The 16,099-nt window shown below is 30.8% G+C and overlaps 3 protein-coding genes across 11 annotated transcripts; 2 read left to right on the top strand and 1 right to left on the bottom strand.

Moving 5' to 3' along the window:
* Positions 1 to 270: 270 nt before the first annotated feature.
* Positions 271 to 4,415, bottom strand: Hph (HIF prolyl hydroxylase). 5 transcript variants are annotated; one of them, XM_089228296.1, is made up of 6 exons: positions 3,783 to 4,415; positions 3,248 to 3,675; positions 2,396 to 2,515; positions 886 to 1,025; positions 738 to 808; positions 271 to 646 (listed from the first exon to the last, which is right to left on the bottom strand). In XM_089228296.1, the coding sequence occupies exons 2-6, from the start codon at positions 3,659 to 3,661 to the stop codon at positions 576 to 578; spliced, it is 816 nt and encodes a 271-aa protein (XP_089084422.1). In that variant the 5' UTR covers positions 3,662 to 3,675; positions 3,783 to 4,415; the 3' UTR covers positions 271 to 575. The 5 variants fall into 5 exon arrangements, with proteins under 5 accessions (XP_089084422.1, XP_015364385.1, XP_015364383.1 ...); XM_015508899.2 differs by having other exon boundaries at positions 719 to 808; positions 3,783 to 4,381; XM_015508897.2 differs by having other exon boundaries at positions 723 to 808; positions 3,763 to 4,373.
* A 628-nt stretch (positions 4,416 to 5,043) lies between these two features.
* LOC149054941 (uncharacterized) lies at positions 5,044 to 8,086 on the top strand. Of its 4 annotated transcripts, none has more exons than XM_089228300.1 (2): positions 5,044 to 5,222; positions 7,157 to 8,086. In XM_089228300.1, the coding sequence occupies exon 2, from the start codon at positions 7,255 to 7,257 to the stop codon at positions 7,879 to 7,881; it is 627 nt and encodes a 208-aa protein (XP_089084426.1). In that variant the 5' UTR covers positions 5,044 to 5,222; positions 7,157 to 7,254; the 3' UTR covers positions 7,882 to 8,086. The 4 variants fall into 4 exon arrangements, with proteins under 4 accessions (XP_089084426.1, XP_089084425.1, XP_089084424.1 ...); XM_089228299.1 differs by lacking the exon at positions 5,044 to 5,222 and adding an exon at positions 6,621 to 6,868; XM_089228298.1 differs by lacking the exon at positions 5,044 to 5,222 and adding an exon at positions 6,621 to 7,054.
* Positions 8,087 to 12,207: 4,121 nt separating this feature from the next.
* LOC107162126 (vascular endothelial growth factor A-A-like) lies at positions 12,208 to 15,994 on the top strand. Of its 2 annotated transcripts, XM_089228503.1 has the most exons (7): positions 12,208 to 12,226; positions 13,428 to 13,728; positions 14,681 to 14,801; positions 15,001 to 15,189; positions 15,278 to 15,381; positions 15,457 to 15,629; positions 15,810 to 15,994. In XM_089228503.1, the coding sequence occupies exons 2-7, from the start codon at positions 13,531 to 13,533 to the stop codon at positions 15,823 to 15,825; spliced, it is 801 nt and encodes a 266-aa protein (XP_089084629.1). In that variant the 5' UTR covers positions 12,208 to 12,226; positions 13,428 to 13,530; the 3' UTR covers positions 15,826 to 15,994. The 2 variants fall into 2 exon arrangements, with proteins under 2 accessions (XP_089084629.1, XP_089084628.1); XM_089228502.1 differs by lacking the exon at positions 12,208 to 12,226 and having other exon boundaries at positions 13,395 to 13,728.
* The last annotated feature ends 105 nt before the right edge of the window (positions 15,995 to 16,099 follow it).

Raw genomic sequence — 16,099 nt, 5'->3', positions numbered from 1 at the left:
TAATTTATGCTGTTTTCATAGAAACGCCGTAAATGAGAAAAATTTGTTAGTAAGTAGATATATATAAATAAATGTGTTATGTTGAACACTGAATAGTGAATACTTTCTAAATATTTTTCAGTATTCAGAAATATACTTGTATAATATTGTTAAAAAATTTAACAAATAAGAACATATTATGAATTACTGCAAATTTGATTAGAAATAACATTGTTTACTAAATTATACATCATAATGGTAACAAAATAATTTTTGAAATAATAACAATAATTTAATTGGTTGCTTTTTAAAATACAAGTTGTGATATTTAAACTTGTATAAAACATTTTTATTTTCTATTATATTTTATTTAAAAATTTACAAATATTTGTTATACTTATTTCTACCTTTATTTTAAATGGCTTGAGCCATTTATTTTAAATCCAAAAATAATTATTTGAATTATATTAAGGAATTAATTGTACTTGGATCAATAGACTAAATCACAGACTGAAAACATTAATCCCATCACTGAATTGATCTATATTACAGATCACCTTGAGTAACACAAATTCTTTTAAATATTAGTACATAATTCAAGAGTCCAATTTACTAGTCAATGAGATGTTACTAATATTATCACGAACTTGTATGCTATTTAAGTCACCTGAAAAATATAAATATAACATTAAAATACTAAATTATTTTAACAAATTATGAATAACAAACATTTTGGTACCAACAGATATTAGACTGACTTGAATCTTGAAATCTTCTCCCAGCTTCTTCTTTCTCATTACCATCAAAATACCAAAGAGTAATTGCATACCTAATCCAAATTAATGCATACATTAATTAAACTCAATTCCATACTTAGGAAGAAAGATATATGAATGCCAAACCCACCTAGTTTTAAAAGCTGGTTGAACTTCATGAGGATTTCTTCGGTCAGACCAAAAGAATAATATACGATCAAATAATGGCTCTATATCAGCAACTTGATCACTCCAACCTTCCGGAAATATTCTTAGCAAGCCACCATTTTCCTATAATACAAATAAATTCAATACAATTATTAAATCATAGACTTAGAATTTACATTATTAAAACAATTAAACAAAAAAAGATACATTTTATCTAAATACAAATAGAATTATTTTGAAAACTTTTATCGAGTATTAATCAAGTTTTTTTCTGCATTGAAGAATAAAGCTATTTTAATACCTAAGTGTATCAATGATATGTATAATTTATAATAATATGTATTATGTTACAAGAAATAAAATATTATAATTAGGGCTAGGATTTTAATGCCTTAAAAACCCCCCAAAAAAATTAACTAGAGTAATAGAACGGTGTTTATGACGACAAAACTCGCACTGAACGTTGAACGATATCATCAGACGTCAATTTTTCCGATTTAAGATTATTTAACAGGAAATGCGGGTAGTGGATACTCAAACCCTGTCCAATAATATAATACCAATTATGAGTGCCTACCTACTTATAATCTGTTATATTTATTTAAAAACCATGTTGGTGTAGAAATCTGAAAATAAAATTTCAAATTCATACTTGGTTTCCAAAAACTCAAAAAATGATTCGAAAACTCTAAAATGACCTAAATATGCAAAATAAACTTTCTTATTCTCATTCATAAGTACATAAAACAAATTTGTGACCAGACGAGCATCGCACAGTAAGCTTTGGAAAACAATGCAAAGTGCATCGAAATCCCAGCCCTAATTATAATAAATCAGAAATATGAGACCATTTGATTTACGTCTACTGATAATATAATTATTATTTTATTTAATTAAAAATCACAACAATAAACACTCTATGAAGAGCTAATTTTTATTTATTTATATGATCATTATAAAACTACATGAAAAAATAAATAAATTAATAATAAGAACAAAATTAATTTAATAATTTTTTTTTTGCTTTATGGGCCTTAAGGCCTTTTGCAGCTTCTATTAAACCTCTCCACTTGTCGCGATCAACGGCAGTCTCGAAACTTGCTGCTTCGTCCACCATTTTTATATCTACATTTACTCTATCCCGCTAACGTTGGCGAGGTATTCCCCTGGGACGCTTGCCAGTAAGGTTATTATTCAGTACTTTTTGAATTATGCTTCCCTCAGCTCGCCACACTTGACCGGCCCATTCCATACGTTTAGATTTTAGAAAGCATTTAACATTTGGTTTATTATAAAGTGATTCTAAGTTGGTATTTTTTCTCCTTTCATAATCTCCTGTTAATTCATTTGTTGCAGGGCTGTATATTTTCCTCAGCACCTTCCTCTTGAAAATAAGGAGTTTCTCCTCATCTCCTTGAGTTGTCGACCACGTCTCATAAATTAGACTAAATATAAATCTTGGCTGTCTACCAATATTTTACTTGAGTGCTTACTTTAATATCCCAGTCTTTATTTAAATAATAAATCGCAGTAATGCATCGGCCATCTTTGTTTGGATTATCTACATGCTTGACATAATGAGATCCATGTCCTGGATAACAAGCGACCATAGCCTAAAATAAATTTATGTCATTTAATTTGATATAAAAGTAAATAATAAAAACCTATAAATAAAGTAAGATCAAAGTATAGCTAATTATTCAATGCATTTAGCTGTTTATTTTAAATCCAATGATGTTCAGGGTAGCTAGTTCAATTTCAACTAAAAACTGAGAATGACAAAAAAAAAAGTCAAAAGCATATTGTAATGATAAAAGTTATACCTACAAAATAAATAATATTTTCTTCAGTAGTTTAAGTCATAATGGTGGTAAGTACATGTAAAAGACTGGAGATATTATGGCCTTTAATCCTGATTTGCTAAAATTAAATTGAAAGGAAACTACATTTACTAATCACAGTAAAATATCTCTCAAATTGATATGTATTTAATACAAAAGTGAACAGGCAAATTGACCCGCAAACTAATTGTTTAATATTCAATACATCATAATATTCACAAAGCCGGCTTTAAATCTTAGAATTATTTAGTCTTACAATTTAAAATGATTCATCAATTGGATTTCTCAATTTGATTATTACTAAATATTTTATACATAAAAACAAAGACAAAGAATCAGACAAATAAATACAACTGCAATTGGAATTCTTTAATAACTATTATGTAATCTTAGCACATATTAATAATCATTGTAATTGATTTGTAAGGCAATCATAGACTAAAAATATATTTATTATTTTTAATATCAATTTTTGGATATAATTAATTTTTCTTAACAACTTACTTTGGTCCTGCCGTTAATAGTATAGTTTCCAAGTTTACCATTGTCATTCATTTTGTTAGACCCCATGACTACGGCATCAACATCACTTATAAGCTGTCCAATTTGTTTGCAACAATCCTCACGACCATCAACCCAAATGATCTGATCACCTCGTATAGTTTTGAGATTATTACTCGCTTTATTTCGAACCAATTGACCATCCTTGAAAACTCCCATGTTATATAGATTCAAAACTTCATCAAGTACAGTCATACCACGTTGATAACCTAGGAAATTATCTAAGACACACACTCCATACAGATCCATGTCGCGTATAATGTTACGACATAGATCAACATAGTCACTGCGCTGGGACATTGGTACATTGGTATTTTGAACACTGTGGCTGGCTCTTCTGTTTCGATTTCGACCCATTACAAAGACATAATCTGAAAAAAAAAAAATACAATATACTTTTAAAAGGTATATTCACACAACATTCATCAATGAAGCTTAAAAGCAATCTCAATCAGTACCTTCTAGTATCGTGACATACCTAATTCACATAATGGTGTGAACCATCGAACTTGGTGTCTTTTATTTTTACTCGATCGCGACTTAGCTTGTGATGCTTTCGTTTAGGTTCAAAATTGTTGGTCGTTATTTTGCATGAAGGTCGTAACGATAGTCACGCAGATGTAGATCCGTGAGAATGATACCGGGCGCAATATCAGTATATCACTCACACGCTGGAAGATCTGATGACAGACGAAATCTGATGACACTATAATTTATTTCCACCCGGAAACGGAAAATAAAAACTAAAAACAATCAATTTACAGACCACCAAATGTCTTAAAAACCACACACAAGCGCGCGCGCAATCAAAGAGAGACGGATGCACATTAGCACACACGGACACGGTAGGAGAGCGAGACCGTAGTTCGTACACATATTAGGTATACAGACCCGATCGAATGAAAAATACATGCATATTATAATATCGCGACTCGCATGCGGACTACAGACGAACCACAAACACAAACTGCACGTACGCACTACGGCTACAACGGAACGTCCAACCTACTTCGTACACAATATTAAAATAAAACAACAATAATAATAATACTTATCTCAGAAACACCACTATCTTCGGAGAGATAACACCGGTGTTGGCGAATGAAAGAAGCAGGCTGCCCATAGACCTGATAATATCTATAAGGTCTATGAGGCTGCCCGAATGCAGGTCTTGCCGGTATGTGGTCACGCCACAGTACACGGTATGGTATCATTGAACTATATGATAACATATAGTTCAATGTATGGTATACACAGCCTACGACACTCTCCCAAATCCCAATGTGAATTGAAAAAAGTGGGGACATGGCCTTGAGCTCATGGGTACTGCCATTTTGTTAGTTATGAGAATCAGCTGACGGCTCATATCAGATATTTCAATAATTGATAGTTGATACTTGATACCATTATGATAACACAGAAATTTTATTAATTCCATAATTTATTATTTATTATTATGCTTTAATAAATTATATTATATCGTCAAACATGTTTTTTTTCATTTTTGTGCCTGTGTGCAATGTTTTATAATAATATAATATTATAGTAATGGAACAAAACGATGCAGCACACGTCATAACCATGATTGTTTTAATTATTATTTATAATTATAATTACTAACAATAATTAAAACAAAAAAAATTACTGAACGTGTTTAGCGAAAAATTATAAGTTAAATGTTGTAGTAAAGCCGTAGCCCTAACGTCATAACCATGATTGTTTTAATTATTATTTATAATTATAATTACTAACAATAATTAAAACAAAAAAAATTACTGAACGTGTTTAGCGAAAAATTATAAGTTAAATGTTGTAGTAAAGCCGTAGCCCGTAAGCCGTTTAGTCAAAAACGTAAACAAACAACAAACCGTTTATCTCAAAAAAAAAATCGTTCATAACAACACTTCTAAACCACCAGGTAATCATTTACAACTTCAACACTAAACCACCAGAGATCGACCACCAAGCAGGTGGGGATTGCAGAGTGTCGCTTCTATATTGTTCTGTGGTATACACTTAGATCATATATAATATAATATATATGATCTAAGGGTATACACGACTCACTGTCTCATAGACCTATTAAGAAATGGACTGCGCGTTCCCTATAGTACCCACAGGTTTGACTATTTGAACACTGAGTGAGAGAGAAAGACTATAACTTACCCCGAATGAGGAAGAAATAATAAAATAGTTTATTTTTCTAAGGTTTGATAAGAATTATCTTAACTGATAAGAGTGATAAACAAAAATTATAATTTGACTAGATGTTTTGGAACAAAATTATAGTAATTTAGGATCATTAATAGCTATTAAGAATAGAGGTGGTCTTAAACAATCCTCTGCTGATTTAGTAAAATTATGTAAAATAGCTGAAAAAATATTTGAACATTATGAATCAAATATTTCTAAGATACCAAGTTTAATAAATGATTTAATAATTAAAGCTACATCTGCCATAGACATCAATGCTATTTTTATATCTCTATCTGATCATATATTAAATCAAGCTCCAATGAATAATCATTTGTTACAATTGTTCCATTTAATTTTTAAAACATATTTCACTATTCATGTACATCATTACACAAAACTTATAAGCCAACCAAAAGAAAGAATTAGATTTTATTTAACAAAAACAATACATTTTAAAAACCAATAAATAGTATAAACATAACAATGACTACCTATATTTTAACTATTTATCAGTCTGAATACATTGATGTAAATACTCGACCTTATTACTAATTTTTTTAATAATTTTTCAATTATATGTAAATGTAACTATATTTTAATAGCGACACTATTCATAGACTTATTAAGAATTATTATTTCTTAATAGGTCTATGGTTATAGTACATAGATAGTAATACTACATATTATATTATTTATCTATTTCTAATGTTTATAATGAGCAACATGGAATTGTAAATTGTAATTTATTTTAAACATTGTATATTAATTTATACCTACTTAATGCACATTGATCTTTGTTATTAAAGTTTGACTTTTATTTAATTTACAACGGACTTTTTTTCGGTTTTTTTTTTTATAATTTACTATTATAAAACCTAAAATGAAGTGATAAAAGTTGTGGAAACAATGGATAACTAAAAACAAAAAAAAAATCATTATGCCTATTTCATACAAATATTTGAAAATAATAAAAAAATCCAAAATTCAAAATTTGTCATTGTTATGAATTATGATACCTATATTATCACGATTAGATTCCCTTGGAAAAATTAGTGATTGCTACTTTTTCTTCCATATTCGGGGTAACTTGTAGTCTATCATTCTGACTCAACGATCAAACTGGTTTTCTCTCTCAATGCGCAGTCAATTTCTTAATAGGTCTAATGGACTGTCTAGAGAGCCTCGATATTATATCAAGGTTAGGTTAGGTTATTATATCAAGGCTCTCCAACTTACAATATACAGTCAGGTGCACGGCACGTCACACACGCCATACAGGCATACAGCCATGGGGTTCAGTCGTTCAGTGGATCGCCTTCACATTATACACCACACCATGGCTTAACTTAAGCCGCTTAAGATAAACAGGTTACGAAACTACCCATTAAAACTATACACACGATGTAGATGTAGGTGACACCACTCTTCAACTCTTGTATCTTTCAATGTTACAATATTGATGCAAAAAATCGCGGCAGTTTGGTAGTTCAGAATTGATCACCAGAGTACGCTACCATTCGCACGAAGCCACGAAGGCCGACTTTTATACGAGTCGTAATGTAGATTATTTATATTTAAATTTTATTTATTTTAATTGTTATTCAAATGTCAACAATGTGCATGTCAATATAATACATTTTATGTTATATTGTACAGATTATTAAAACACATTCCGTCCGCAGAGGACCGCCGCCTTGAGGGTAATCCGGTCCTACCGCACCGTGTCGGACGAGGCCGCTCTGGTTTTGGCCTGTATGCCGCCCGTTGATCTGCTTGGACTGGAGAGACAGTACATCGGATTCCGACTGCGCGCCGCAACGGAGCCCGGCGAACAACGGCCTTCTAAGGCGGCCGTGAAACGTGAGGCAAGAAGAATCACGATCGTCGCCTGGCAGGCGAGATGGCAGGCTACCCCGAAGGCGGCCTGGACGCGCCGCGTCATCCCTGACCTGGCAAGATGGCTTGGAAGGACTGTCCCGTGGGTGCCTCTGACGTTCCACATGACACAGGCACTCACGGGCCATGGCTGCTTTGAATGGTACCTCCATCGCATGAACAGGGCCGCCAGCCCTCGCTGCTGGCAGTGTTCGGGCGAGTCAGACACCGTTGAACACACTCTGTTCGACTGCCCCCATTGGGACGGCTTTCGCGAAGCCCTGAGTGCCAGGATTGACCATCGACCGAGCACTGACGACGTTCCGGACATCATTTGTGGACCGGCGTTTGAGCTCCTGCCGGCGGACGCTCACGGGAAGGATGCGATCCTAAGAGAAGCCGAAGAGCGGTTCACGCTGTTCTACGGCATGGTGGAAAACATCCTTTCAGCCAAGGAAGAGGAAGAACGGGTGCGAAAGGCCGTGAACCGACATAATTCACCGTAGTTAAACCGTTGTAATTTATTATATAGCCCAATTGTTCATGTAATAGCAGCGAGTGGGGGATTGGCCCGCCGCTGCTAATTGTCGTATGTTTTTGTTTTGAACAATAAACGATGGGGGCTGGAGGAGAAGTACTGGCACCATAGTTCCTCCTCCAGTCCTCGATACCATAAGGAAAAAAAAAAAAAAAAAAAAAAGATTATTAAAACACACAATTGTTTTGGAATCGTGTTCCAATTATTATGTAAAATTTTTAATAATATATGGTATTCACTATTCAGCCATATCGTACAAATATATTAATTTAAATAAAATGTATGATATTTATAATTTATATATAATATATTCATTTATTAATTGATACATATATGTACAAAAATGGAATTAGTAAATAAGTACAATTTAGTACAATAGGTAAAAGGTACTGGTACTAGTTCAAACTGCTAATAAAAGCTCAAATATACTTCTACTACCTACTAACCCAAGTCCCAAGTTACTTGGGCCAGTTGGGCAAAGTAGGTATACCCAAGTCCCAAATATCCAAACAATAAATCTATTATACTTACATCAACAATTATATTTATGTAGGTACCCATATTATAATATATAAGAAAAAAAAATTAAATATTAAGTATGATGTAGAGAAAATAGATCTAGAATAGAGAATTGAATATATTATCAATTAAAATAATTATATAATATACATAATAATAATTAATAATACTTATAAATTGATAATATTCTATTTTTAATTCTCATTTAGATACCTAATTGGTTATTTACGTGTACCATCTAAAGAACTTTATGAAATTATTTATCAAGTAATATAACAATATATAAATAAGCAAACAATTTACATAGGTTATGTATTATGTATTATTTGTATATTAATAAATAATAATTATTATTAGTTTTAGCTCGAAGATGCCATTTTCTCAATTATTGCAAAAACCAAAAAAATTATTATTTTTAATATTAGATTTATTTATTTATTTCGTATGCTGGTATACAAATCAACACAGTTAAGGCCACAATATATATCGAATATAAATCAAAATATGAGTATAAAATAAAAAATAAAATAACTACAGTTAAAAATATAAGTATAAAATGTAAATAGTTAAATAAATAAGTAATGATAGTCAGGGCACATGGTCATTGTTTACAGATAAAATCCATAGTCATAAGGCAATGTCTAGTTCTCGAATCCATTTTAATGCTTCATTATTTGCCGCATGAATTCCCTCGATGCCCCGGTTGAACCACCTTTTCGGGCAATCTTCCACAATATGGTGTATTGTTTGGTTATCGTGACCACAATCACACGTAGGGATGTCCTTAAGACCCCATTTGGACATCATGGAGCCGCACCGGCCGTGACCAGTTCGAATTCTGTTAAGTACGGACCATACATCTCGTGGTAAATCCATGCCTTCTACACCTTTATTAGGGTCTGACACTAGACCATAATATTAGATGAGCTAAGGACACTGTCCTTAGGACAGACAAATTTAATATAAAATTACTCGGGTGTGATGAACATATAAATGCATTAACCAAAAATATAATAACATTTTATTTACATTCCAGAATGTATTTTGTATGTGAGAAAAAAATAAAAAACAAAAAAACTTAGCTAAGCAATAAGCAGTCTAAACTCGTATTATAAAAATGTAACATAAAATTGTTAAAATATAATACTTTTAAAATAAAACTTCCTTCATAAAATCTATATTACATTTAGGGTTGCCAACTTTCAATTTGGAAAATACCGGCCCAAGTGTAAGTAAAAAAAAAAAAGGCATAATTTCAGTAAATTTTTATTTGATATAAGTATAATTGATAAATTGATTTGATATTAGTATAAATAATAAATTTAATAATATTAATATTACATTATGATAAAATAATAAAATAATAAAATAAAATAAAGTAAATTATAAACTTTTAAATGTATATTTAGCGGTATTTTTCACGGCGTTATATATACCTACTACTTATAAAAGTGTCAAAGTTGACGATAGACATCTAATGTCATTAAGATTATATAGGTATGATTTGACAGCAATATGATAAATTGATAACCAATTTTACAAAAACGATATAATATTAATATATAATATATATATCGAAACTCTCGTTCAGATAATTTTAAAATTATTATTTTGAAAATACCGGCTTTTTATTGGTTAATACTGGCAACCGGCTTTTTAAGTCTATGGATGTGAATTACCGGCCGGGCATAACATTTACAAATTATTTTTTTTTCAAATCCTAGTTAAATCAACGTTTTTATTACCTTTTTTTCGTCAAATGTATTTTGGTTAGGGATTTCCCATTGTCCCTGTGACCTACTTAAGGTGGTGTTGCACAGCAAGTCGAGGGATATTTTCGATTTGCGGAGCTGAGCGACGGCGCCGAGGAGCGTAGCAACGTAACGACATAAACTTTAACGTAAAATTGCAAACTTTGGAAGGCTATAACTTCCAAAATAATGGTTTCCGCCAATTAATTTTTGCAATATCGTTCTAAACTCGTGTTAAAACGCATAGGTGTCCAAAAAAAAAAATTGAAAAATTCGCGTGGGCGCTAAACTAGAAATGTTCCGAGTAAATTTAAAAGATTCAATCCAATAAATTATGTTACTTTAATTCATTGAATAATCATTATTCAAAGAATCACCATGCAATGACACAGGAAAACTTTTCAAGATTACTTTTCTAGTACGTCGTACGTGTATGCGTATATTATATTGTATTATACAATATGGCGTATGAACGTCGCATATAAAATCCAAAAATCCAGAAACGTCAGCACCAACTGGAACGCCGCCGTCGCAGACGCTGAATGCTGAAAGCCGCCCAACTATGAATGTAACCGACGTACCGACGACCGTCGTATCTGCACGACACACCACACACCAGCCACACCGAACGTGTGCGGACGGCGGACGCGGAGTGCCAAGGACGTCAGCGGCCAGCGCCGCGAATTGCGGAAAAAAAATCCCCGCACTAGGAAAAAAAATCCCCAGTAGTACCGTACTATTAGGTATGTTATAAATTATATAATATAAGTAATATTAATATTGTATATTATTTTAAAAGTTGTCATTTTATAAAAAATTAGTAATATAAATAAATATTGTATATTAGGTACCGTAAAAAGTAATGTAATTATAATATTACCTAGTCATTACAGCGCTTTCTGATGTTATGAGCAATCGCTTTTAGGAAGTCTTCAACATTTATTTCATCATTTTGGATTCGTGTACATAGTTCTTTCAATTACCTCGAATCGACCGTTTTAAATAGTCCTCCCGAGGTAATTCTGCGAGTACATTGGTAGTACAATTGGCAACTATTTCCGAATATATTTGACTAGGTGTTTGCATGTGATGATTTCGCCTTTTCGATCATTAATCGTTTCACTTTAGCTGCACCAATTAAATTGTCATTTCCCTCATGCACGTGGTCATCATTTAAAGTTAAAAACGTTGGTTTATCTATATTTAAGCACGCTTTTAAAATACACGGACACTTAAGCGAACTAAATTTTGAACAACGCCAACGAATAAAATTCAAACATATTTTTTGTAATGTATACATATGGCCTTTATATGCAATTTTATACCCTCGTTGTGTTTTTAGTAATTCCATTTTTAAGGATACACTATGTAGTAAACTAATTCAGTGCCAACAAATGACTGAGCGCAGTTTCTTTGCAGTATAGCCGTATACTATATAATATGATCGCTATAACATCAATTTATTGCAATCGAAAAAAGTTCATTATCTCTAATTGTGTACCTACCTGAATACCTATAAAGTACGAGTACCTACATTGGAAAAACACTCTTAACGACGATTATAGGATGCGTGTTGTCTACTATCTAATCTTAAACCGGAACTGAAACAAATAACAACTAATTGGTCAGTTGGAAATTGGAATTACATCTTGATCGCGATTTCGAGTATACTGTTCAAAACGTCGAAAGTTTATCCATCATGGCATACATTTTATATGCGTATAATATAATACATTTACATATTTAGTAATATTTAATTTATTATAAAATAACAATTTTTAACATAATATACAATATTTATTTTATTTTTCATATAATAAAATTTATAAAATAATTTAATACTACCGGTATAATGCCACTGGGGATTTTTTTTCCTAGTGCGGGGATTTTTTTTCCAACTACCAGCGCCGCCACCACCGTGATCCATCGAGAACACTGCGGCCGCCGCCGCAATATCTAGGGCACAGCTGTTGTCAGCACGTATCAATCAAAACAACCGAAAACCACAACAACAATGTTATTATATATAGCCACCTCATTCTTGTGAGTTATCCAATCATTCGTAAAAAAAAAAAAAAAAATGTAATCTCAACGCATAAGCTCAAATTGATTTACTCAGTTGTGAAATAATAGTATACGGTTTAAGGGAAGGGAAGGGAAAATAAAATCAATATATTAAGGCATTTGAGAATAATTTTGTACTATTATAATTTTGTATTATTAATACTATAATTTTACCATACCTATGCTTTTATTACTGATATGGGTATGGAATCGGAAAGGTTATTGAGGAGAACCAATCATTTAATTATTTTGAATGTTATGGTTATTTTTTCTTTTTCTTTTTTTAATAGCTCTTAGTATAAAATTATATTATCTCTATAATTATATTGTAATACAGATATAATATAATATATAGAAAATAAAGACTTAATATAATATAAACAATAAAAGATTGATAACTAGAAAAAGTATATAAAGTTAAGTAGCCAGCTTCCAATAGAAAGTTAATTATTATTTTAATGACCATTTCAGTCTTATTAGTATTAAGTATAGAAGGGAGAGTGGGTGGAATGCTTAGAGACTTAATATAGTTGATCAAAGACTTACGCTTGGTATATAAGAGGGACAGTCGAATAATAAATGAGAGCTGTCACACTGTCACAGACACTTTCGGTTGAGTGTAAGGTACAAAGCGGAGAGTCGTTTTGACCAAGTTTATAAGCATGTTCTGGAGGAAGCGAGTGGCCCACACGGAGGCGGTTAAAATGGATAATGGTAGACCTCGGTAAGTCTAGGTTAGGTACGTAATAATATTGTGATATACATTATGCATACTTATTATAGTATATCCCATTCCCATATTTAATTTATCAGACTCAACATTGGCAATGGATAGATTTTTGGTATGCAAACATTACAAACATTTATTTTAAAAAAATTCAAGTGGGAAAACTATCCCACATTTTTTTTTGACAGCAAAACAGGAAACCACACGTCATACTAATTAATGTGTAGCTACTAGCATTGGTTTTCAAATCAGTGGCAATACTATAGGTATAGTTACATCGATACACTGTCAACAACATATATGTATATAATATATACGTGCATGTAAACATGTTACGATTAAACTTTTAATAAAAAATTCAATAAATACTCATTCTTATCTCTAGCTTGATTGTTTAGTCATACTAGTATACTACTCACAATGAATAATGATCTATTATACGATTTCTTACAGTAGAAACCTATACCGCCACCGCAGTACCTACTACCTACCGCCTAATCAACTACATTTAATGTAGAAAACACGCAATAACACAGTTATTAAAACACGATTCATAATGTACCATACATTTATACTTTATTGGCTATTACTTTTGATCACAATAACGGCTACTTTCGACAAAAAATATCAGATAAAATTGCCCAAAGATTCGTTTAGTAAAAACATCAATAACATCAACAAACATGGATCCGAAAGATCTTGTGGCGGGCATAACATCAATTCAAATAGCCATCAGAATGAACATTATACAAAAGTAATTACTTATTATTAGTTAGTTTGATATTAATATTTATCATAATATCAATTAAACTATATTTTATGAAAGCTATTATATAGATAGGTTACCGACTATCAAAGTATCTGTTAATCCATTACCCATAACTTAAAACCGTAAATATCTTCGGCGGAGTAAATGCCCTTTTTTTGTTACTACATTACCTACTTTCCGTGGTAGTTTATTACGGAACCATTGAATAAGTCAATATCATGCTATAAGTTTAAAGCATAATATTGTAATATTGTATGGAAAACACAATATAACTTTTTGCAATTTGTTATTAATTATTATTTTTCTTTTCGGAGATGGTTAATGTTTTTTACAATCCATAAACTTAATAATGTACCGCCGCGGGCGCCGAGTATGACCCAATAAATTAATCAATATAAAAATCACGGATAAAAAAGCATAAAAGAAGTAATATCTTGTCGCGTGCTTCAACTTACTGCTTTTAATAATACAATATTTGTAAGCTTAAGCAATTTAATAAAATGTATTAGAATTGATTATTATAATTATTATTTAGTAGGTATAATATACGAACAATTTACAATTCATTATGATTTATGATTATTTAACATAATTTAATGAATTTAAAAATAAATACAATACTAATAACAACTAATAAAAAAAAAAAAAAATATATTAAAATATTACTAGTTAGTAAAATTAATATAAATCTAAGAGTATTTATTTTGTACTATTCATGTATGAGAAAGACTGTCAAAAATTCGTAAATTGTTCGGTTTTTTTATTCGTTCAATTTTCCCTGATGGTACAACATTTCTACATTTTACCATAGTAAATAACTAACAATTAACAAATGATAATCGTCCACTTTTAATTTAAATACATTTATTATAACCTTCGTTACCTATATCTATCGTCCAACTACCCAGTATTAAAATTGTATGTCTTGACGTTTTAGATACCATTGGACATTATAATGGAGCTAAACCAGGTTAACAGTGCTTCAGAATTATTTAGGAAGTTTATGCCACATATCAATATTCATGAAGTGTTGAAGTATGAAACTAATGGTGGTCAAAGTAAGATCTATTATTATTGTATTGTTATATAGTATAATCTAGTAGAAATACATTATAATATCAGATAAGACTAAGAATATTAATCAATGGATAAAAAAAAATTAATACATTTTACCAAATAGTATTAAGTATTACATTACAGCACATTTTTTTAAATATTCCAATATTCCCTATTTTAATTTCATTGTATAATCTAAAGATTCAACGAAAATAATTCCAAAAGCAGCAACTTGCACTACAGAAAATCAAACAATTAGTCTAAGAGATGATGATAACCCAAGTTTATACTATTCGCCACCCTGTACACGAGTGAAGCGATGCGGTGGTTGTTGTGGTAGCAGTTTGGTTTCTTGTCAACCGATTGAAGTTGAAATGCTCAATTTTGAAGAAAGTTACAACATTCTATACATCAATTTAATATTAGAACGTTTATTTTGTATTAATTGTACTCTTATCTTAAATATGTTTACCACAGGTCACCATTCTACAATATAATGAAACATTCACTTTTAAAGAAAAGAAGATTATCACTGTAGAGCAACATGTGAAATGTAAATGCGATTGTGTTGTAAAAGAGAAAGTATGTTTTTCAATAATTAATAAAAAGTATAAAAGTAGCGAAAAGTGAAAATATTTTATACATTTTTTTCTTTAGGACTGTAAGCCCTATCAAGTGTACAATGCCAGAGAATGTCAATGCATTTGTAATGATTCAGAAGAATGCGAAGAACAAGGAAAAAAGGTATGGAATTCAGACACTTGTTCATGTCAATGTGTTGAAGAGCAAGAATGTACAACAGGTTACAAATTCAATTACAACACATGCAGGTGGGAGATATTTAAAAATCACTAATTATGTATTTCATAATATACCTGAATAGATATTACTGATTGGGCTAGTTTCAATTTACAAATATAATATTTTATTTTATAGGAAATATTGTCTCACATAATAAAATAATTTGTGTATTTCGTATCAAGCATTTTAATATCATCTTTATTTTACAGTTGTGAATCAGCATAGATGAAGACATTGTAAGGATTCTTTCTTACAATCTACATAAGTACCTGCCCACGTAACCATGAACTTTATGAAGACTACTTTATTCATTAAAGTTATCTAAATTAATATAAGTATAAATTATCATTACCTATATAAAGGCATAAATATACACTTAATCAATAATTAATAATTATGTAACATAAATTTATCTTCGAATATCTATTACATTGGTATTGGTAATATGACTAAATAATAGTTATAATAAGTTTTTAGTATAAATAGTTTTCAACATTTA

This window comes from Diuraphis noxia, unplaced genomic scaffold (genome assembly GCF_037042655.1).
Source record: "Diuraphis noxia isolate RWA-SAM2 unplaced genomic scaffold, SU_Dnox_SAM2 contig0005, whole genome shotgun sequence".
Lineage (NCBI taxonomy): Eukaryota > Metazoa > Arthropoda > Insecta > Hemiptera > Aphididae > Diuraphis > Diuraphis noxia.
The sequence above is the reverse complement of the archived record's forward strand: the minus strand, read 5'-3'. Positions and strand labels throughout refer to the sequence as shown.